The sequence below is a fragment of the Pelodiscus sinensis genome, chromosome 3 (assembly GCF_049634645.1).
Source record: "Pelodiscus sinensis isolate JC-2024 chromosome 3, ASM4963464v1, whole genome shotgun sequence".
NCBI lineage: Eukaryota > Metazoa > Chordata > Testudines > Trionychidae > Pelodiscus > Pelodiscus sinensis.
This window is the reverse complement of record NC_134713.1, coordinates 69,985,902-70,001,876: the sequence shown is the minus strand read 5'-3', so window position 1 is coordinate 70,001,876 and position 15,975 is coordinate 69,985,902. Positions and strand designations below refer to the sequence as shown.

The window sequence follows — 15,975 nt, the reverse complement described above, 5'->3', positions numbered from 1 at the left end:
TGATAATGTAGTGAAATAAATTTGAAAGGAGGAGTAAGTTGCACAAGATTTCTAGCTACAGTATATCTTGGCAGCTTTAACAAAGGCTTATTTCACATTCACTTTTTAAAGTTTTGTTTTGTTTTGAAACAGGAACAAGGATGGTAAGCCCTGCATCTTTAAGAAAACTGTTGGAGTCTTGTAAAGATCTTTCTTTACTTGATGTATCCTTCTGTTCTCAAATTGATAATAGAGTTGTCCTAGAACTGAATGCCAGCTTTCCTAATGTGTGCATAAAAAAGAGTTTCACTCAGTGACTCACTGTGTTTGACAGTGTTGTTTCCTGTGAATTTGTGATTACATTCTTCTTCAGAAAAAGAAATTAAAATATTCCATAAAATAGAGGAAAAATGTTAACTATAGTCATGAAATGAGTACATATTATGTATTTGGTGGGGAACTCTTATTATCCTGTACCAAGTAATTGTTTTCCCTTTTATAATTGATGGCATTGCATGTGTTTAAATGGCTGCATATGTGACCTAAATTAAAGAAGAAGAAAAACACTTATTCTTGTTGCCCTTTTAAAGAAAATTATGTATACTAAGATACATTAAAAATCCATGTGAAAGTGAACCTTTAATATTTAGCAATAGAGAAATTATGGGAGTTTCTCTGTCTTTAGTGTTTTAGTTTTGGCCACTGGCATTATGTCCTTGTGATCTATCTTGTAATATGCTGATTGAAAAATTGTTTAAGATAGTGTAAGATCAGACTAGACTAAAAAGCCACTTTTTCCCCTCCTTTTGTAGACAGTGATTGGTATCTATTTTAAAACTCTGATGTGTCTGCTGAGAAGTTTTTTTCCTCCTCTTTCAAACGGATGAAATGTGGCACAGGCTTACAGTCTGGCTTAAATGACATAACATAAATACAAAACCCCACCATATGAGTTTATAGTAGAAACTAAAAAGAATGAAAATTACCTTGCTTCTTCCTGTACTGAATATAAATTTTGTGTCATGTACTTATTGTCACAACTGATAATGCATAGAAAACCCAAAAGTAATTTTCTTTTCAAATTTATATTATGTCAAGCTATGTTGACTTGTGGAACATCTGCCTTTCATATGAAGTACAATGATGATGTTACTCACAATAATGTATTAGAATCCCTTCCTTAGTTGGGTGCATACCTACTATCAAATTTAAAAACAAATATTTGATGTTCGGTAAAATCATGATGATCATGCTGGGTTTGTAAACCAAAGGCAATGTGATTTGGCTGTGTGCTAACTTATTCTGAGATGTTTTTGCACCAAAAGAGGTAATTATCTTTGGTAATCTATACTCTCTTAACTGTTGTTAATTTTTTGGAGGAGAGAGATGATGATGTCAATGAATGAATGTTTTTTTCCCTACTTTTTGCACTTATCTGAATGAAACATCCTTTCCTCCGTATTGTGGATTGGTATTTACAGCATGTACTCATAATTATGTAACCTTGCCTCTTTAGACACTAATAGTGAATACAGACCACCAGACACAATCTCTCATTTGGGATCAGCTCCATTATTGTCACCTTTCTAGCAGATGCTGACCAATGTTTCATCTTGGGAAAGTAAGCATAACACTTTGCATGGCTGAACACCATTGCTATAAAGAAGATCATCAGCAAAGAAATTCAATTTGATGAAGTAAATAGCTGTCCACTGAAAGAGAAGTGCCTTGGAGCAGCAATGAACTAGTGACCTCCATGGACCTAAATTAGTATTTCTGAACTCTTTATACCAATGCCAATGCTTTATAAATCATTTAGTAAAACAAGCCAAATTTCTCTGATTTTATAAACCACCATTCTGATTTAAAATGTACAGAATATTGTAGGAAATCTCAATCCAAATATGTGTCATTCACATACAGATGTTACCATGTGATTTACAGCTAGGAGCCATTCCATTGTCTTTCAGAATACTGTGCTACTTAGACATGTTTCAATCTAGACATATCTGTTTACCTGACAGATGTGTGCCCTAGAGTTATTCTGTGCAAGATATCATGTTATTTTGGCAGTGGTCATTTCTTTAAATAAATTTTAAACTTATTTTAATATAAAGTATTTACAATGTATTTTATAATGTCTAATGTATAATGCAAACTTATTTTAATATAATGTATTCACAAGTGTATTCATTGTAAATGAGAATTAAACATTTATGTCCCAGTTACAGGAGAACTTAAGTTTACATTATGGGTGTTTACAGATATTGATGTTTTAAAATAAGTATTGTTTTTGTTGTAAAATTTCACTCCTCAGGGTGCATATAAATTTTTACTTTTTTTTAATTTTTTTTTAAGTAATGGTTCTTGGCTTACGTTTATAATTGTAAATAGAATTGGATTTATTTACTATAGAAGTAGTGGTATATTTTATGCCTGCCAAAGTATTAAAGCGGGCAAATAGTATAATCTTACTTATGCACGTAAGAATAATGTAAAGGTGGAAGGTGATAGGTTTTTTGTTTTCGGTGGTTTTTTTGTGGGGTTTTTTTGTTGTTGTTGTTTTTGCTTTATTATGAAGTATAACAAAGGTCTGATTTGATTTTTGTTTTGTTTCTATTCTGTTTAAATGATATATTTCTATTTGACTCTTACATTCAAATCACAGTTTTTGTCTGGAACACTCTGTAGTGACTGAAGATCTCTTTGAATTATGTTATCATATTTTCTGGTTGAAGTGTAACCTAATTAATTACAGGGAAATGTTTTTGTTCAGACTGTTTGAAATTTGAGTTTCTTAACATGTATTTAACTTAAAAAATTGTGAAATACCTGTGATAAAAGGACATCTTTGTTTACAATTTGATACCCTGGCCCTTTACTTAATGGCTGAAGCACTTTTTTTTTATTGTCTCCAAGAAGTCTTCCAGCAAAAAGAGAGCAGACCAGGCTTGACATTCCTGGTATTTCTAAGGTAAAAGGTGGGTGGAAAAAAACCCACTTTCAGGCCTTCCTTAGACATCATAAAGAAAAAATAGGCTACAATTTCAATTTTAATTGATGTTACTTCTTAGAATTTTATTATCAATCATCTTATTCAAAGATATTCAGCAGATTTTTATTTTAGAATATTTCTGAAATACTGAAATTGGGTATATAGCCTGCTAAAGCCTTTCAACCAGCTAACTGCTGACAGCAATCTAAGAATTACTATTATAGTGTCACACTTGAGTCATAATAGTTAACAGTCAGCATTTCCATTGTAAACCATTATTTCTTGTACACTTGGGGACTGGAATACAGCTGGAATTCCTCTCTATCCACAAATCTGGATCAACCTGGTCAACAGTTGTGCAGACCTTTCCATATTATTCGCCAGTGTGCTTCAGTGTGTGTCTACATGAAATAGTTATTTCAAAACATTCCAGAAGATATTTCCAACCTTTCAGCTAAGTTAAAGACCCATGCAACCAAGTGGACATGCAGACGTTTGTAAAATGTAGGGATGTTAAGAAGCATGTCAATTGTGTAGTCAACAAAATTTTAGTTGACTATACGATTAATCGATAAGGGTTAGCTCAGCTATCACTCAGTCCTGGCTTGTGCCAGTTCCTGGCATCTACTCCTGCTGAAGCTCTGAACTACAAGCACTTGTACTGCAAAGCCACAGCAGGGGTTGTTGTCAAATCCTGGTGTGAGCTGGGACTGAGCGAGCCTGCTCATTCGCCAGCTTTTAGTGCTTGTACTGCAGAGTTGCAGTGGGAATAGTTGCTGGGACTGGTATGAGCCAGGACTGAGCCAGCCTGTCAGCCAGCCTGCTAAAAGATTGGGTGGAGGGTTGTGTGTAGTTAATAGCGTTAACTGATAAGCACTTGCTTATCAGTTAATCGCTTAGACAACTACACTATTACATCCCTAGTAAAATGCTCAAACTAAACAAAGTTGGAAAACATAGAAAAGACTATATTTGTCTTCTGATCTATCAGTTTGACACACATGATTTCAGTAACAATCAGCTACTCATCTGAAACTTTTCAATAGCAGAGATGTGATTGAGTTAACTCTGTCCCTCCCCTATATTAATTGTAGTAAAGTTGCAAAAGCACAACTGGGTTTTAGTACAGAAATAACTGTGTGTAGACTTTTTAAAGAGTTTCCATTCTGATCACTTCTGCCGAGCTTATAAATTTCCTAAAGTGGCATTTGCTACTAATGCATAAGATTTGTCATTTTGATACGTGTATTCATTGCTACTCTTTTTGAAATATTAAGAGACCTTTGCTTTCAGTTATACTCCAGTTTCATATTATCATGTAAAAAGAAGTATTTGCATGCTCGTGAAATATATTAAACTTTTTCATAACTATGGCAGTTGATTTTGGGACCTCAGTAATTTTACCATTGAGTAAAATATGTTGAAACCATCTGTGTATTTGTGTACTTGTGTTCGTTGTCATGAGAGCATGTGCATTATCTTAACTCTGCCATATTTTTTTCAATATTAAGAGAAATATGACAGCCATTTGACCCTTTCAACTCTGATATAAAATATAATTAAGCTTTTAATTTATATTTAAATAAGAAGTCTCATTGAGTATGTCACTGAGTATAAAGGAAAGCATGTTGTTTTGCCTATCTTTGTTTATGTCTAAATTTCTACCTATTCACCAGAAAAATTGATATTTTTCTTTATAGAGTATAGAAGGAGAAAACAGCTACATAAAATTTTGCCGTGTGTTTTTTTTAATGAGAATACTAAGGACTTAATGATTTCAGTAATTACTCCTAAATCTAGCCAAAGTTGCTAGCTGTATGATCTTATTAAATTGTAGTAATTGTGCTACTATAGGGTCAGATCACAGAGAATGACCATGGAAGACCAAACAGGAAAAAATGTTTTGGTTCCACTTTGTGGGGAACGAGGAGGTCTTACCCTATTGCTCTAGTGCCAGGGTGGAGAAGATATGTCCAGAAAAGATATGGCCACTATCTGAATGTACTGGTCAAACATCTTTCATCCAGTAGAGGATCAAAACAGAAGCTGTGTTTGCTGCTGCTATTCTGAAGCTGCAGTAGTAAATGTTGAGTGGGTCTGCTAGCACTTCGCAGCATGTGGGAGAAGAATTTCATCCCTATCACCACCACACAAAATCTCTTCACAAAGCTCATTTCTGTAAGAAGGAACCTGCTAGTCTGGAATGAACAATTTCTCATTTCATTGAATACAGCTAACGGTGTGCTTTTTGGTAGTATGCACTCTGATCCTTTGCACCAGTCTGCCTCTGCCTAATGGGTGGGAGAGATCTATGGTATTAGATTGATCATCACAGTAACACCTTTTGAGAGAGACAATGACACAGGACTGTGGATCTGGCATGATGGCTTTCATGGCTAGCTTTTTTTGCTCTGTCTGTTGTCTGAACTCATCTCCTCTCCAAAAGAAGCACCTTTCTTCTGTTGTGATCACCATTTCTAAGCAGGCTATCTGATGACTGTAAGGTCCATAGGTTCAAAATAGGAAAGGAGATGGACTCTGTGGGGCTGAGAACTCATTTTTCATAATAAGTAAACTCATCTAACAGCCTGCTGACATCTGTCTTCCAAGAAGCCTTCTGAGACAAGTTCCTCTTCTCCCTTCACCAATCTGCTCCTTCCCTGGGACCCAGGAAAGTGGTTAAAACCCTCTCTATACTGTAGGGCTACATCTACAATACACGATTCTTGCACAAGAAGCCTTTTGCGCAAGCGTTTTTGCACAAAAACTTCTTGCACAAGCGCACATCCACACATCAAAGCACATGGCCAGAGAGTGTCCACTCTGCATCGACGCTCTCGTGCAAGAAAACTCTGATTGCTGTTCACAGAATGGCCATCAGAGCACGTGTGCTTTTTTCCATAGGGATCTCTTGTGCATGAAACCCCTCTGAAGCGTCCACACTTGCCTTCTTGTGCAACAACTGTAGCATGAAAAGCAATTATGCCTCAGAAAAGGAGGTTTACCTATGGCAGAAAAGACCCTCTTTTCTGCCATTTAACTGCCCATTTAATTGCATAAGAACTCCTTTAAGGTGTGGATGCTCTGCAGGTTTTTGTGCAAAAACAGCTGTTTTTGCGCAATACCCTTGTAGTGTAGACGTAGCCTAGGGGTACGTCCTCACATCAGTGTTATTTCGGAATAACTGATGTTATTCTGAAATACCATAGTCTGCGTCTACACTATAAGCAGTTATTCAGCAATGTCAAAATAATGTCAAGCTGGAGGACTTCTTACTCTGACTCCTATCCCTCATTTTACAAGGTGTAAGGGAAGTCAAAGGAAGAGTGCTCTTTCTCGAACTTCCTGCTGTGTAAACAACACCAGAAGCCAAAATAAGCTATTTCAGCTTAAGCTATGCAATTGACGTAGCTCAAGTTGCATAGCTTATTTTGGCTTTAACCCTGCTGTGTAGACAGACATTCTCTAAGAGACTTCTGGTATCTGTTCCTTTTGTACAAGCAAAGGTCCAGAAAACCACACCATTCTCTCTACTTATTGTGGCTCAAGCAGGATGTTTTCTCTTCCACCGAGCATCAAAAAAGTTTCACCATAAAAACATGTAATGTGAACATTAGATCTGCAATCTAAAGCAATGGATGCAATGCTGAAAAAAGATACAAATGGCAATGTAATCTGCTCTGAGAAACCTACAATCTAGTGACAGCCTCCAAAAATCAGACTTCCTTATCAAACAGACTCCCTAGTTTAGGGATTGTTTTTGGTTTGCCGGTGTTATTTTGGTGAGAAGCTGCACTTTTTATTGATATAGATTAGCACAAATAGATATTTTCTGATAGTATTATGCACAAAACAATTTGCTAACAATTTACATGTTTCCAGTATACTACTCTGTAATGTGCTAACAATTACCATAATTATGTTAAGTAGTAGGGTCATAGTGTCTCTATATAATATGAAACGTAGGGCCAGGATTTAATGTAGAAATCCTTAACTTTGTATACTATTTTTGAAAGCCAAGTAATGCTTCATTAAGTATTTTGAAGATTTGTATTTTGAGACAAGTTTGGATTTTGAAAATTCTGTTTCCCTGTGCTTTTTTTATCAGAGGCATTTGTATAAAATAGGAGAACCATTGCTCTGGGTCAACTTTTCTTGTTATGTAATCTCACCTGTAATCACAATAATTTTGTTGTATTTGAAACATTGGTTATGCTTATTATCATGGTATCAGACTGTGAATTTGAACATGAGGTGTACGGGCTACCATTCTTTGCTCTAGTAGAGTCTTTTGGCGGTGGGGGAGATGCTATGAGTACAGCAGTGGGCCAAAGAAAGGTCAGGGCTAATTAGAAGGGATATGTGAAGTACAGGCAGTCCCCGGGTTACGTACAAGATAGGGACTGTAGGTTTGTTCTTAAGTTGAATCTGTATGTAAGTCGGAACTGGCGTCCAGATTCAGCCGCTGTTGAAACTGACCGCCAGTTCTGACTTACATACAGATTCAACTTAAGAACCCCAAGCTTCCCCAAGTCAGCTGCTGCTGAAACTGATCAGTGCTGATTCCAGGAAGCCTGGGGCAGAGCAACTCTGCCTTGGGCTTCCTGTAGTCAGTGCTGGTCAGTTTCAGCAGCGGCTGACTTGGGGACGCCTGGGGCAGAGCAGCTGGGGTGCTGCTGGGTTGCTCCAGTAGCACCGCTCCTCGGCGCTACTGGACCAACCCAGCAGCACCCCAGCTGCTCTGCCCCAGGCGTCCTGATTCAGCCACTGCTGAAACTGACCAGCAGCGGCTGAATCAGGACCTGGGGCAGAGCAGCTGGGGTGCTGCCAGGTTGTCCAGTAGTGCCCAGAGCGGCGCTGCAGGACCAATCGGCAGCGCCCCAGCTGCTCTGCTCCAGGGTCCAAAACAAAAGCCTGGTCTGCTGGGGTGGGGGCACACTAGCCGCGCCCCCCCCCAGCAGACCGGGGACGCGGGGAGCAGAGGCACGGGACCCCCCCGCGGCTGCGGCTTCAGTCCCGGTGCCTGTGGTCTGCTGGGGACGGTCCAGCTCTGGCAAAGCCTCAGAAGCGCGGGAACCCGCCCGGTGCCCCTGGTCTGCTGGAGACGGTCTCCAGCAGACCAGGGGCACCGGAGCAGCTTACGAACGGGGCTTTCTCGCCCCGGAGCTCACAAGTAGCAATCCGCTACCTCGACCTCTGGGGCGAGAAAGCCCCGTTCGTAAGTGCGGATCCGACATAAGTCGGATCCGCTTAAGTCGGGGACTGCCTGTACCTACCTGTCCCATTTCCTCTTCCTCCTTTAGATGCAATGCTCCTATTGTCTGTGAACCATTCTGCCTCTTTCAACTTAGTAAAACAGATTTTTGCACTGTAAGCCTTATTTTGAAGTAACTTGAGATAAATTCAAAAAATAGCTTTATGATTGTCACTGCCAATTATTACCAAACATTCACTGTCTAGTTGCCTCATGTAAAATAGTAGGCAGTCTCAGCCTATGTGCTATAGATCAGGTGCCTGTGTCCCAAAACTACTGTTATATATGGTATTAGGATGAGATCCACAAAGAATTTAAGCATCTAATTCCCATGGATTTCAATGGGAGTTAGAAGCCTGAATACCTGTGAGGATCTGAGCCTTTGTGCTTCCTTTCATTCACTTCCTAGATAGAAAGATCAAGGAGTAAATGAACATGAAGACTCAACTAACTCTTAGTGGTCCATCCAGAATGCAGCTAAGGCACAGCCAGTTGCCCGGGGACTGTGGGGCAGCTTGCTGCCCATGTTTTTCCTTCTTTGTGGATAACAAATTGCATCTTCAGGTTTTTCAAACTCAACTTCTGGACTGCTCAATAATGAACTTTGAAAAGGAATGTTTACAATAATATGTGATTTAATTTGATCTGTTTTAGCGGCATTAATATTTAAATTATGTTACAACATACTGCTACTGTGCTGCTGTTTTAAGTGGAGTAATTTATACAGAAAGGGAAGAACATTAACAGAGAATAGTCCTTAGAAGGCTGCAAGCTGTGCTATAAAAGCTCTTTTATACACAGTCATGCCAGTAAGCAGGCAAGCAGCAAAGGCAAATGAAACACTTTAGTAATAAGCAACAAAAAGAGACATTGGTAAGACAGATAGAGATAATTGCTTCTAAACATTATATTTTAGTCTCAGAGGGGTAGCCGTGTTAGTAACTTTAAAAACAATGAGTAGCACCTTAGAGACTAACAAATATATATAGTATCATGAGTTTTCTTGAGTAAAACCCACTTCTTCTAAAGATGAGAAGATCTTTAAGTGGAGAAAAAAGGGTGGACCCTCAGGATAAGGGAGGGGTAGTCCTGGTGCTAATGAGGCTAACTGAGTGGGTTAGCTGAGGCTGAGTGAGTTGGAAGTGTCCCATACTTAACTTTTCATGTCAATAGAGTGTTAAATATAATGGAATATAGTTTTATAAGATGTTAATCACTTCAGGTCTTTGTTCAGGTCAAGGGAGATGGTGTCAGATTTGCATAAGAAGGTCAATTCTGCACTGTGTCTCTGTAGTTCGCTCATGAAATTCCTTTGTAGAAAAATAGCTACTTTTAAGTCCATTAATAAGGGCCAGGTATGCTAAAATGTTCCCCTAAAATTTTATCTGTGTTACCATTCCTCACATTTGTTTTGTATCCATTAATCCTTTGCCAATATACGTGGCATAGGGGTATTGTTGGTACTTGATGGCATATATTACATTAGAGAAGGGGTGGGCAATAATTTTTGCCCGAGGCCACTTCAAAAATTTTTGAAGTAGCCTCAGGCCACCCCAGAAGGGACGGGACCTAAACAGGAAGCGTTGTGTGCTGCTCGCAGGATGGGGCCAGAGTGGAATAGACTTCAGGTGCTCCCCTGCTCCCAGACCTTAATTGGCCTGGGGTCAAGAGAACAGCAGGGCCTCCACAGGCCCGATCCACCCACTTAGCGGGCTGGATCCAGCCCACGGAGGCCCTTTTGCCCACCCCTGCATTAGAGGATGTGCAGTTATATGAGCCTTTGATGTTGTGGTTTGTGTGGTCAGGTGCTGTGATGATGTTGCTTGTGTACCTGTGTGGACAGAGTTGGCAATGGGGTTTATTGCAGGGGTAGGTTCCTGGGTGAGTGTGTCTGAGGTGTGATGTGTGGCTGTTGGGAAGTATTTGCTTCAGATTGGTGGGTTACATGTAGGCAAGGATTGGCCTGTTCCTCAAGGCCTATGCGAGTGAGGGATCATTTTCTAGAACAGGTTGTAGATTGTCCGTGATGTGCTGGAGGAGTTTGAGCTGGGGCTGTAGATGATGACTAGTAGTGTTCAGTTTTTTTTGTTTTTTTTTGTTGGGCCTGTCTTGAAGAAGTAGATTCCTGGATACTCATCTAGCTCTATCAATCTGTTTCTTCACTTCCCCAGGTGTATATTTCAGTTTTAAGCATGCCTGATAAAGATCTTGTAGGTGTTTGCCTCTGCCTTTGGATTTGGAGAAAGTCTGGTTGTATCTTAGAGCCTGGCACTAAACAATGGATCACGCAGTATGTCCTGGATGGAAGCCAGAGGCATGAAGGTAAGACTAACGGGTCAGTAGCTTTTCAGTATAGGGTGGTAGTAATGTGGCCATCATTTAATTGTACTGTAGTGTCAAGGAAGTGGATCTCTTCTGTGGACTGGTCCAGGCTAATGTTGATGGTAGAGTGGAAGTTATTTAAATCCTTGTGGAATTCTCCAAAGGTCTCCTTCCCATGGGTCCATATGAGGAAGATGTTGTCAATGTAGCGTAAATAGAGGAAAGGTGGTAGGGGACAAGAGCTGAGGAAAGTTTGTTTGAGGCCAGCAATGAAAACATTGGCATATTTTGGAGCCATGTAGGTGCCACCAGATGTGCTGTGGCATCATCGGGATAGTGTTCCTGACAGCTAGTAAGCCATCATTGTGTGGAATGTTGGTGTAAAGAACTTCTACATCCATGGTGGTCAGAGTGGTGTTTTCAGGAAGATTACTAATGTTCTGTAGTTTTGTCAGAAAGTCAATGGTGTCTTGAAGATAGCTAGCAGTGTTGGTAGCGTAGGTGCTGAGGAGAGAGTCAGTGTAACTGGATAATCCTGCTGTGTGCTGATGCCAGAGATCAGGCCCTATTGGGGAGAGAGGAGACAGTAAGTCCATTTGGCCCAGGCCTCAGGAGACAAAGGTGCATCAAATTTTGACATTTTTCTACCAAGTCATTTCCATTTATTATATACCTTACAGTTATAACAGAGACAACAAAAAAAGCTATATACCTGCAAACCAATTATTTAAATCATTGTGGGACCTTGGGCCTTTGCCAATTTATCAGTCACATCCTAGTTTTCATGTGCATGACTGAAGTAGCTTCTGTGATTAGTGATTCTATATTATAAAATGCTATTTACAGTCTTTGCAGTTTAGAGGTTTTGAAAGTCATAATTAATTCAGTTATGGTAAAGTGGGTTTTCTTGGTCTGAGGGTGTTTTTAAACTTTAAATTAGATGTTTATCTCTGCACAGGAGATTTTCGTATTCCTGTTTTTTCTTGCATCTTTGTATACAATCACCATATCAGGCTCAGCTGTAAACTGCCTTATCATCCAGTCTTAGATTCACCTTTAAAGGTTTTTTTGTGATAATAAATTTTTAATTTTAGTTGTTTAATAAACTTTTTATCTAATCTGGCAGTCACCCCATGTTCATATTCATAATAACGCACCAGTTATTAGAGGAATTTAATAATAACAGAAACATGTTAGATGAAATTTCAAGACTTTGAAATAAGGCTATAAAGGCCATAGAAAATAATACCCCAAACTGTTGTTATATACTAATCATTGCAAAGTATATACAATTAAAATTTTATATAACCTATAACTTTTAGCAAATTAATTTATTGTGTTACTGTGTCTTAATAGAACCCCTTTATAAAAGCGAAGTGAAGATTTGAAAGTGGTGCAAGTAAGAGAAGGTGAAAGTAAAGCAGCAGCAAAGAGTTTATAATATACCAGTAATATAATTTCTCATAGAAAAGGCTCCTGAGCCATTAGACGGTGACCAAACTGACAGTGACACTTCCAGTTCTGATGATGAAAACTTTGTACCCACAAATGACATTTCAGTGCCACTGCCTCAAAATGAGGTTGTGGTCATTAATCAAGACACAGAAATGCCAACAGGAGCATAGATTCTGCATCTAGCTCTAGAGTTAGAGACTGTGCAGGCAGAAAATGAAGACCTCAGAGATACTGCTCAGAAAGAGTAAGAACTTATGACTAGCATGAAACACAGTGTAACAGCAGTGGCATCAGAACCTCATATTGGATTTCTTGATAATAACAATGTTGCTCAAATGCAGTCGTTTTTCAAAGTTAGTTGTTTTCAGATTCCAAGCAATATACCGAAAGATGCTGAAAATCATGCTTTCCCCACTCATCTGCTGCCAAAAACTGTTCCAAACAGAGAGATCTACACAAGAGACTGGTTCTGCTGGAGTATGGAAAAAGCAGGCTCTGTACCATGTACCCTGTTTCATTTTTAACAGTGATACTTCAAATGCTTCAGGACTGTCTGATCCATCTGATTGGAGCATCAGTAGAGGTTGGAGGAAGTTGAAAGACCCAATACCTGCACATGAAACTTCAGTATCACATAAAGATAACTATGTTACATGGAAATCAGCTAGTAGAGCAGCACTAGCTGACAGTTTAATTGAAAACTTACCCCTGAGTGAAATAAACACTGAAACTGGTAACTGGAAAAAACTCCTTGAGTGCACATTGAATATCATTCTTTTTCTTTCTGAATGGGGATTGGCTTTATTTGGTTCCAGTCAATGTATTGGTGACCCTTCAAACAGAAACTTTTTTGGTATACTTACTATACTTGGTATGACCCACTTTTATCAGGCCATTTTGAGCATGTTAATGAATCACAAGAGAATGGAGAATGCATGCAAGTCCATTATCTGTCTATCAGTACAAAACAAATTTATTGAACTGTGTGGGACATTTGTGCAAATTCTTGAAGAGATGTGATATGCTAAGTACTTTTCAATTATTATTGATGCAACTCCAGACAGTTTTCAGAAAGAACAGATGACCTTGATTGTTGGATATGTTAAAATTGCAGGAAGTTCAAAGGTTCCAATTAAAGAATGACTCATTTTGTTCGATAATTTCATGAAAAAAAACTGGAAAAGAAATCGCTACTCGTGTATTAGAAATTCTGGAAGGCTTTAAATTAAATTTTCAAGTCTGCATTGGCCAAGCCTATGACAGTGGATCCAGTGTGGCTGGGAAGTACAACAGAGTACACACAGTCCTTCTGGAGCAAAATTCAAACTGTATTTCATCCATTTATGGCAACCACAAACTAGATCTTGTTGGCATTGATTGCACTGAATCATGCAAGGAAGCAATCACATATTTTTGAACAACCCAGCAATTGTACAACTTCTTCAGTCGCAGTCCTTGGAAGTGGGAAATTCTGAAGCAGCATCTCCCTTTTCCCCTTCATGGCATGTTGACAATGAGATGGTCACCATGAATTTATGGTGTTAAACCAGTTGCACAGCATTTGGACTCTGTGAGAAAGACTTTAAGTGAGTTTGAATCTCTTATTCTCGCAGCACAGACTTGCACTAAGCTTAAGTCAATTAAGAAATATACATCCAAATTTGAACACATTTTAATGTTGTCCATGTGGACGAAGCTGCTAAAAACTTTTCACGAAAATAATCTTGAAATTGACGCATACAATGCTACATTAGATGTTGAGAGGGATAACGCTGAATGACTTCCTAAAGATATTCAAAAGATTTTTGATAAATAGGATACAATCCTTTGAGTCCAAATCAGTAGCACGGGGTATTGACATTTCATCTGAGTTTTCCACCAATCGCAGCCTAATATCTTAATCTGATGCACTATTGAGTCAATTTTTTTGTTATTATTGACTTCATCAAATCTGATCTTATTCATCAATTTGAGTCACTGTGACAATTTTGTTCCCTTTTTGGATTCCTTTGGGAGTTTAATGGCTGAATAGTTTCAAGCAAAGGTACAACAAAATTTCAAGAGATCTCTGTGACAAGATTGTCTTCCTGAAACGTATATACTCCACCAACTTTTAAATCGGACTGCAAGCAAAAAGAATTGCTTCAAGAAATATTCTATCTTGGCCTATCAAAACTGTGTTTCCTAATATAATTGCATTACGTATTTTTGTCAGTCTCCCTGCATCAGTGGCTTCAAGTGAATGCACATTCAATGTGTTAAAACAAGTAAAGAACTATCATCGTTCTACAAAAGGTTAAGAGCATTTGAATGGTCTTGGAATGCTTAACATTAGCATTGATTTTTGCATGTAAATCGGATTTTTCTTCAATTATAAATGAGTTTGCACACAATAAAGCCAGAAAAGCATTCCTAAAATGAAGAGTTTTGCTTTCAGTGGAAATTCACAATTAAAGTGACATTTTTAATATACATGCTATTAGTGTAATAACTTAATTGTTAATAAATAAAGGTCTCAAGTGTTCATTTTCATATATTCTTTTGGTTTTTGTATGACCCTTGGGGACTAGAGGTTAGATACGTATGGCCATTCTGTCATTCTCTGAAAGGGCCTGCCTGAGATGATGGGATGGGGATTTCTAGGTTTATGGATTTGGGTATCAAATAGAATACTCCTGATCAGAGATTGGGGGGGAGGGTGTTTGTATAGGTTTGGTCTCAAGTTCTAGAAGGAAGTTTCATGAGCAGATGGTGTAATTTCTTTTGGTATTCCTCCGTGGGATCAGAAGGAAGAGGCCTGTAGAATGTGGTGTTGGTGAGTTGTCTGGCCGCCTCTTGTTCATAATCTGTCCCGTTCATGACAAATACAGCACTCTCTTTGTCAGCCTCTTTGATGATAATGTTAGAGGTGTTTTTGCAGCTGTAGATAGAGTTGTGTCCTGCTTGGTTGAGATTATATGTCACGTGATGTTATTGGTATATTGTAGTATTTTCCTTGCAACCTGTAAAGCACAAGCTGGTAGATTGCATGTGATTTTTCCACTTTTAAGATTCAGAAGTTTAAGAATGTTTTAAAAATATTTTAGATCTTGTATAACTTTTTTCAAAATACCTTACTTCTTCCTCTAACCCATGCTCAGAAAAAGGACTTGCAGACTGGTACTTTTTATTAGTTTCACTCCAAAGTGGTCATTTATAGCCAATTTATTTTTTTAAAAACTATAATATTAGGAATATATGAGGGATGTTCCATGCTAACTGCAGTTAGTTTTAATGGGAGTTACCTACCAAAAAGCCCTCAAATGTCCCTACATAAAATAAACTCTTGAAAGTTTACATGGAAAAAAGCTGACAGAAATTTAAGACTGACTGTTTAAAAAGCAGAGCAACATTTCAGGGATGCATTTTAAGGTCTCTATCCTGCTCTTAGTAACATCAGCATATGAGGCCACTGTCCACTCTACCTTGTAACAAAGGTGCTTGTGTAAGTGCAGTCATTAATCCAAGGTACATAGACATGTATTTCTGTATATTTCTAAGAACAGTTTTATACTCTAAAATTATTCTCCATGCCACTAATTCAACAGTATTTACTTTCCTTCTGAGGACAAATTTGATCTACCTGGGCTAATTATTAGAAGGTTGACTAGCCCATCAACTAGGGCATCTACATTCACCCTGAAGACCCATTCACCCTGAGGACTCATTTTTTCATATTGGGGTTTTTCAGTATGTGTGTATACTGACCTATATTTTTAAAATGTCCTTCTTTCCTGACCCTTGATGTTGTGTTCTTTTTCACTAATGATAAGTTGGAGACACTATATTCAATTTATTTTATTTGGCTTTGAGTATTGCATCCTTTCTGTATAGTCTCTCTGTTCTTATATGTAGTCTGCCAAGAGCTGTCTTGTGCTCCTATTGTTGAATTTGTAATATTAATACACAATTCAGGCCCTGTATTCTGGCC

The 15,975-nt window shown here is 38.4% G+C and overlaps 1 protein-coding gene across 4 annotated transcripts in view; it reads left to right on the top strand.

The window, feature by feature from the left end:
* FBXL4 (F-box and leucine rich repeat protein 4) overlaps nucleotides 1–4,347 on the top strand; it is an 84,378-nt gene extending 80,031 nt beyond the window's left edge. For all 4 annotated transcript variants that reach the window (XM_075923920.1, XM_075923918.1, XM_075923919.1 and 1 more), the window contains one exon: nucleotides 133–4,347. In XM_075923920.1, coding sequence (XP_075780035.1) covers nucleotides 133–296 — 164 coding nt within the window. In that variant the 3' untranslated portion in view covers nucleotides 297–4,347. The remainder of the gene's footprint in view (nucleotides 1–132) is intronic.
* The last annotated feature ends 11,628 nt before the right edge of the window (nucleotides 4,348–15,975 follow it).